This window comes from Protobothrops mucrosquamatus, unplaced genomic scaffold, assembly GCF_001527695.2.
Source record: "Protobothrops mucrosquamatus isolate PMUCROS unplaced genomic scaffold, P.Mucros_1.0 scaffold235, whole genome shotgun sequence".
Taxonomy (NCBI): Eukaryota; Metazoa; Chordata; class Lepidosauria; order Squamata; family Viperidae; genus Protobothrops; species Protobothrops mucrosquamatus.
In genome coordinates this window covers 769,825-778,036 of record NW_015386586.1, presented here as the reverse complement: position 1 = coordinate 778,036, position 8,212 = coordinate 769,825, and the positions used below count along the sequence as shown (strand labels likewise).

At 47.4% G+C, this 8,212-nt stretch overlaps 1 protein-coding gene across 1 annotated transcript in view; it reads left to right on the top strand.

The window, feature by feature from the left end:
* SNAP47 (synaptosome associated protein 47) overlaps window positions 1–3,050 on the top strand; it is a 13,249-nt gene extending 10,199 nt beyond the window's left edge. Inside the window, exon 3 of the mRNA XM_015814283.2 lies at window positions 2,904–3,050. Coding sequence (XP_015669769.1) covers window positions 2,904–3,050 — 147 coding nt within the window. The remainder of the gene's footprint in view (window positions 1–2,903) is intronic.
* Window positions 3,051–8,212: the final 5,162 nt, after the last annotated feature.

Here is an 8,212-nt window from a genome sequence, read left to right as displayed (position 1 = left end):
TTCACCCAAGGCATTCAGATGTGTACTTAGGAGAAAGAACTGTGTTACTGATAGAAGAGAATATTTATAGCTCAGGGTTGACCTGTGGTGGTCCTTGGTGTTCTCTGAGCTGGGTGGTTTCCTTGCAGGCATCTCATGAACCAACTAGGGAACATCATCAGTGTTGGAAGGGAAGGGGATTCTGAAGAGGGGGAGGAGGACTGTTGGGTCCTTGTTGGTCTCTGAACTTGTTGCTTTCCTTGCAGACGTTTCATGACCCAACTAGGGAACATCATCAGTGCTGGAAGGGAGGAGGAGGGGGAGGAGGAGGAGGAGAGGGAGGAGGAGGAGGAGGAGGAGGAGAGGGAGGAAGAGGAGGAGGAAAAGGACTGTGAGGTCCTTGGTGCTCTCTGAGCTGGGTGGTTTTCCTTGCAGACGTTTCATGACCCAACTAGGGAACATCATCAGTGCTAGAAAAGAGTGGGGTTTGTGGAGAGGAGGAAGAGGAGGAGGTGGTGGCAGTGGTCTCTGAACTTATTGTTTTCTTGCAGATATTTTATGATTCAACTAGGTAATATAATAGGTGCTAGAAGTGTTAATAACACCCCTCCCTTCTAGTACTGATGATATTCCCTAGTTGGATCATGAAACGTCTGCAAGAACATCTCCTGCCAGGCTGAGAGAACTCCAAAGACTCCACAGAATTTAAATTATATTCAACTCCATCCGAAAGAGCGACAGGTTGAGGGATACTCCTGGCATTGGGTGGGCCGAGATCCTAACCACAAAAAAAGTGTGCGCCACCTGAACTCGGGACCTTCTTCAGAGGGATGTGTGTCGGGCAGAAAAACATTGGCTTCATGCCCTAAAGCATGCCTTCCCCCTTCCTCCGGGGTCCTGGTAGAGCCCCGGGGGCTCCGGAGGCCGGTTTTACGATAAAGCCATCCTGAAGACTTCCTTGAGAGATCTGGAAATCCCTCCCTCTCGGGATCTGGGATCCACCCGGAGCTCCGTAATCTATCGGGCTGAGGGGGGGGGATGTGGGTCCCGTTAGCTTCCCTGTAGAGAGAGGGCTTTCGTGATGTTTTCTCCCGTCTGCCGGCTCCACAGGGTTGGACGTCATGTCAGCGAAGATGGGAGGAGACAGGATAATATTAGTTTATAAAGTCTGTGGTGGGAGAGGCCTCGGTGGGGTTTGGCAGGAGAGACCTTCCGCCGGCTCCGATTTCTCCTGTCCTGCTCTCGTCCCAGCTGCAGGAAGGAGAGGCCGGTGGGGGGGCTGGGGGGGCGGACCTCAAGCTTTTAGGTTGTTGCTTTCTCCTCCCCCCCCCCCTCTTCGTTCGGCCCTGTTCAGTTCTCTGAACAGGGTCAGTTATTCTGAACCCCCAGCCTGTTCTCTGAAAGTCTAGACTTGGGGAGGGCAGTTGCCGTGAGCCAGGCCATACTGGGCCAGTTGGTCTGAAACTGGGTGGGCTGGAGCTGGCAGGTGGAAAGCAAAGAGGTCCAGCCCAGAGTCTGCATCCCCCTCCTCTCTGTTTTATCCATCCATCCATCCATCCATCCATCTCTCTATTTATCCATCTCTCTATTTATCCATCTATCCCCGCTCTCTCTTTCTCACACACACACACACTCCACCTCGTCCTCCTCTTTCTACATGTCCTTCTCTTCTCCTTCTCCTTTTCTTTCATTCTCTTTCTTTTCTCTTGATCTCCATCTTCCTTCCTTCCTTCCTTCCTTCCTTCCTTCCTTCCTTCCTTCCTTCCTTCTCTCTCCTTGTCTTCCTTTCCTTCCTTCCTTCCTTCCTTCCTTCCTTCCTTCCTTCCTTCCTTCCTTCTCTCTCCTTGTCTTCCTTTCCTTCCTTCCTTATTCTTCTTTCTTATTTCCTCCTCCTTCTCCTCCTCTTTCTTCATGTCTGTCTTCTCCCTTCTCTTCATTCTCCTTCTCCTTTTTTTTTCTATCCTCATCTCCCTGCCTCTCCTTTTCTTTCTGGTCTGTCTCATCTTCCTCCTCTTTCTCTTCCTCCTCTTTCTCAATGTCTATCTTCTCCTTCTACTCCTCCTTCTCCCCCCCCCCTTCCTTCTTTTCTCTAAAGGAGAATATTTGTAGCTCAGGGTTGAAATGAGGGGTCTTTGGTGCTCTCTAGTTGGCTACTAACACTGATGATGTTACCTAGTTGGGTCATGAAACATCTGCAAAGAAACCACCAAACTCAGAGAGCACCAGGGACCCCACAGTCATTGTTGCTGTCGTTGTCGTCGTTGTCCTCCTCCTCCTCCTCCTCCTCCTCCTCCTCCCTGCAAACCCCACTCCCTCCTAGCACTCATGCTGTTCTCTAGTTGGGTCATGAAGCATCTGCAAGAAAACCACCCAAGCTCAGAGAGCATCAAAGACCCCACAATCATTTTCTTCGTCCTCCTCCTCCCTCCCTCCCTCCCTCCCTCCCTCCCTCCCTCCCTTCCTTCCTTCCTTCCTTTCTTCTCCTCCTTCTCCTCCTCCTCCTCCTCCCATTGCACCCTCAGTCTTGCCCTTCCTTCCCAGTTCTGCTTCCAAGCCTCTCCCAACTCTCCAGGGCTGGGCTGAAATTGGGGAAGCCGCTGAACCCTCTGAGCAAAAGCCCCAGGTGCTCCAGGCTTGCCACTGTTCTCGGAAAAGGAGGCCTTGGATGAGCTTCCCCATCTCCCTTTTAGGAGCCAATTTGATTTTCTCTTGCTCCTCCTTGTGCTCCTGAGTCTGGTTACACGGGTGCCTCTACTTACGACCATACACCCCCCTCCCCCGTCCACATAGTGGTCGTACGCCGAGGACTAACCTGTGTGCCATACAAGATCCCTCCAGGCCACGTCCCCCGATAGCAAGTCAGGCGAGGAGGGAGGCCGGTGCTTCTTCCCTTGACCGCAGTTGCAACCTCTTCTCTTGGCCAGATCCTTCGGAGGCTCAAGTGTTTGGCCCTGGAAACCGAAACGGAGCTGGAGCGGCAGGACGAGAGCCTGGATGCCATTACGTCCTCCGTGGATCAGGCCAACATGAGCATCGACCGGCAGAACCGCAGAATCCGGAAACTCACCTAGGGACCCCCCCACCCCCTCCGGCGAGGGGATTTTGGCAGCTGGGAACACAGGCGGTCCCCCTTCGTCCTGTGGGGCCAACTCCTGGAGGTGTCCTTTAGCTTGGCCGGTGTCAGATGGGTTGACCAAGCAAAAAAAAAAACAACCCACAAAAACTCGCAAAAGAGGAAGCCGCCCCCGATTGGGGTGTTATTAAACGAAGGGGATGTCCGGTTTAAGTCGCAAAGGAACCGAAGTTCTTGAGTTGCAAACGAAGTTCTCCAGCTGACCTCCTGGGGTTCTTCGCCACGTCGGCACCCAGAAATTGATCCATGCGGTAGAGAGAATCTCAAGCAATGCATGGAAACGTGACAACGTGATCTGCAAAAATTGTCATTTAAATCACCTGTTGGACCACCAGTTCCCTTCGTGGCTTCCCCTGGCCACGTCTTTGCGTCTTCAGGGAACGACTTTGCCTCCTGGGGTTGTGGGTTCGCCATCTCTGGAGGTTTTCAAAAACAGACCGGGATAGTGTTAAGACAGGGGTAGTCAACCTTGGCTCTTTTATGACTCGTGGACTTCAACTCCCAGAATTCCTGAGCCACAATGGCTCAGCTTGGAAACCTCTCCCTTTCCCCTCAGCATGGCTGGCTCAGGAATTCTGGGAGTTGAAGTCCACCAGTCATAAAAGAGCCAAGGTTGACTACCCCTGGTGTAAGATCTCCTACCTTGAGCAGAAAGTTGGACTAGAACACCTTCCGAGGTCCCTCCAAGCCCTAGGATTCTATGTTTTATGTCCCAATTTTTCTTTTTTCTTTTTTAAAAAAAAGGTGGCCTTCGCTCTACGAGATTCCCCCTCAAGAAGCCGTCGTGCTGACGTGAATATACAGACAGGCATGCATTTTAGGAAGACACCCATCTGCTCAAAAATCTATGCTTCCAGTCTGACTTCTTTTAAGACTGTGGTTTGTTTGTTTGTTTGGCTCTTATGTAGGCTTAAACCTGGCCCCTAAACCTGGAGGAGGAACCATTTAGCCATCTGAAATGATGTCAGGCATGGAAAGGCTGCCTGCATCTTGCCAACTTATCAGCATGAATATTTTATTTATTTATTTATTTTAAAAAAATAAATCTTTAAGTTAGTGACCAAATCTAAGCCTGTTGACCTAAAGGACGTGATTTGCTAGGAACCTGGGGGGAAAAAAAAGTCTTATTCCTATTTTTTTTTTTCCTCAACAGAGGAAAAATGGGGGACTCTCACTGTTTTTGAACAACCCCTTAGATAGCTCTGAGCACTTTATAACTATTGAATATAACACAAAAGGGAACGACTGCTAATATTAGTCCTGTAGTGTTGGCATCTATCTATAATCGAATGCATTTTACAGACTTTTGTCATCTCTGGGAAGAAAAATAAAAAAAAATAAATACTGTACCGTAGCCATTCCTGAAGGCGATATTAACGCAGAACAAGAGAAAGAAATTAGGGATGGAGAATTTTTCAGTGCTATTTTAACACCATGGATGGGAACGCTGCAATTTTCTGTTGGCTGGTGAGACGCGCTGGTTTTAATGCAGACAAAAATTTAGCTTTATTTTGATAAGACCCTCTGCTGTTTCTCCAGCTCAGTCAAATAAAGATGGATGGACTCCAGCTCCCAGAATCCCCTAGTCAGTCTGCTTTAAGATGGGAGGACTCCAGTTCCCAGAATCCCCCAGCCAGCCATGTTACCTTGGAATTCTGGGATTTGAAATCCATCCATCTTAAAAGTCCCTGTTGGACACACAGGTAGTTTTCAACACACAACCATTTGTTTAGCGGCTGTTTAAGTTACAACGGCAGTGAAAAAAAAGCGACATACAGCTAGTCCTCGCACTTACGACCATCGCAGCATCCCCACGCTTCCTTGATTTGAATTCGGGCAACCAGCATGTGTGTACGATGGCTGCAGGATCCCGGGATCTCGTGATTACCATTTGCAACTTTCCCTGCTGGCTTCTGATGAACAATGACAGTGGGGGGGGGACTGGATTCGCTTACTGACCACTTAATACCAGTGCTTCAGTTAACAACTGTGGCAAAAAGGTGGTTAAATTGGGTGCGACTCGCTTAGCAACGAAAATGCTCGTAGCTGTAAGTTGAAGGCTGTCCGCACTCTACCAAGTCTGGCCTGCAGAAAATCCAGATCATGGTTAAAAGGAAGGTAATGCTGGGTTTCCAACTGCCATTGGCTGAGCCCAGCTTTCATCTCCCAGAATTCCCCAGTCAGGCGATCGCTGCTTAGAATTATGGGTAGCGCAATCGTCACCTCTGGATCAGGGCAGCCTGACCTAGCGATTTCTTCCCAGTTGTGTTACGTGTGGCATTCCTTCGGGTCGTCCTTGCTTAACGGCCGCCATCTACTCCATCACTTTGGTCACTCAGCAGAAAACCACGTGACGGGCTGACGACCTCCCTTCCCTTTCCGTCGTTAAACGAAACATCGCAAAATCACAACAATCTTTCTTCCACTTTCTCTATTAGTGGCGCTTGCCGCAGGCCGGTTGCTAATCACACACTGACAATCATGTAATTGCAGGACGCCAATGGTCGTAAGTCTGAGGATTGGTTACGAAGCTTTACCACTGTCACAACGTTCAGCTGTGCAAACTCTGCCTTTTCTGAAACCCCGCTTCCTTTTTATCCATCAAGAGAAAAGAAATAGTTGCCGCTTAAGGTGAATTTGTTTACTACACATTATATTCCAATTTATTTTTTTTTTGCTAATGGTGAGCTGTTAATTATTTTCGGAGGGGGGGGAGATTAAGGTCACACTAAAACCGCAGCAGCAGCTACAGGCAGGGGGTTTTTTTTGTGTGTGGTTTTTTTTGCGGTCAGTGAAAGCAAAACAATAATGTGAATTTCTTAATCTTTAAATTACATTTCTCAAACTCTCGGTTGATTAGATTTTTACATGCAAAATCTTGGTCTCTTGTTTCACAGCTGGGGACTGGGTGGGTGGGGTTGCAAAGACCCGTCCCCTTTTCATGCGAATTAACATTCAAACTCAATTGTGCTAAAAATCCATCCCCAGAAATCACCGGGGCAGATTACAGGAAGTCCTCGACTTACGACCGTTCGTTTAGTGACCGTTTGAATTTACAACAGCACTGAAAAAAGTGACCTACGGCCGTTTTTCACACGACCGTTTCAGCATCCCCGTGGTCATGTGATCCAAATTCAGACTCTTGGCAACTGACTCATTTATGACGGTGTCACAGTGTCGCGGGGGTCACGTGCTCCTCTTTTGCAACTAATGTCAACGGGGAAGTCAGATTCACTTAACAGCCGTGCTCCTAACCTAACAACTGCACCGATTCACTTAACGGCGGTGGCAAGGAAGGTCGTAAAATGGGACAAGGTTCACCCAACAACCGCCCTTGCTTAGCTGCAGAAATTTTGGACTCAGTTTTTGGGCTTTAAGTCGAGGCCTCCCTGTAGTTCCGATTAGCTTAAATGTCATTGATCTGATTCGGTCTTCCTTAATCAATCACTTGCCAATTCGCTCCTCTTTTGCTCATCCTGTTCCAGAAAACTTAAGGATTGTATGCAAAGGGAAATTTTTTGCACTTTTTAAAATATGTATATATACTGTTTACTTTCTGTCTTTTTAATTCTGCCAGTTTTGTTTTGTTTTTAATCACGATTGTGTCTGGAGTTATTTATGTTTTTTTAAAAAAAACTGAATGCTTTAATTTATTGGACACTATTTATGCAGAGTTGGGACGTGCAAGGGGGATAAAAACCGAACTAGTTCCATAGGAAAACCTGGAATTAGCTCACCTATCACAATATTTCTCTCTCACACACACGCGCGCGCGCACACACACACACATCGCCTTGGAAATTTAGGTGGGAGGGCAGCTCAGTGACATCCAGCTGTGTTTCCCAAATCTGATTGTAGATACTCTTGTTAACTGACTTGGCTGCAACGTGTTCTTTTTTCTTGATAAATAAAACGAATGACTAACTTAAAACCGCAAGTGGTGTCTTTTCACACACTCTCCCGCTGGGTTAGCAGATGTCCTTGACCCCTTGTAAAAAAAGGATTTGCCATCCTCACCCAGGTCTCATGTAATTTTCAGGTAGTCTGAAAACTTATTTCTCTTTTTTTTTTAAAGGAGAATATTTATGCCCAAGGTGGAAAAGAAGCGTCCTCGGGTGTTTTCTGAGCTTAGCTGCTAGCTACGGCCTCCTCCACCACTTAGTGACCGTTCAAAGTTACAACGGCGCTGAAAAAAGGGACGGATGGCCGTTTTTCACAGAAGCATTGTGGCATCCTCGTGGTCACGTGATCCAAATTCGGACGCTGGGCTCGTATTTACGACAGTCACAGCGTCCCGGGGTCACCTGATCCCCTTTTGTGACCTTCCCACAAGCAAAGTCAATGTCGCCAACTTAACAGCTGTAGTGATTCACTTAAGAGCCATGTCAACAAAGGTCATAACATGGGGGGTAACTCACTTTAAGAAGTGTCTCACTTAGCAACGGAAACGTCGGGCTCAATTGTGGACATAAGATGAGAACTACCTGTACTCCACATCCTTTTCCAAAGAATGAGGCAAATCTTTGACATGGTTCGCCTAACTCATGTTTATTCTAAGTTAGATGGTGGTCTGTTTCCCCAATTCTGGCTGGTTTGCATCTTTTTTGCGCTGAGCCAAGACAGCTGGGTTGCGTCAATTCCTTGCAAGACCCTCCTCCCCATCCAATTTTTGACTGCAGCCTATTGGGCAACAAATGCCAGAGCCATACAACTGACATAACTCTTTATTTTTCTTCTCATTTACTACAACTGTGATTTCTCTTCCCAGAGACAAATCTAAAAATCTTAACAGCTTCTTGCAATAAGAATCTGCTGAGTTTCATAACTGGCCCTTCATTGACTTGACAGAAGGGGGGGGGGGGAAACCCCCACAGTTTCTGTAGAGATAAATAAGCTGTAAAACACATAGTTTCTCAATTTTGGCAACTTGGAAGATGAGTGGACTTCAACTCCCAGAATCCCCCAGCCAACCATTTTTGGGAGTTAAAGTCCACACATCTTCCAAGTTGCCAAAGTAAAAAAAAACAAAAACACCAAACACCATTTAGATCTCATTTATCTCCATAAAAAAATATGAGATTTTTCTAGATATTTCCTCTT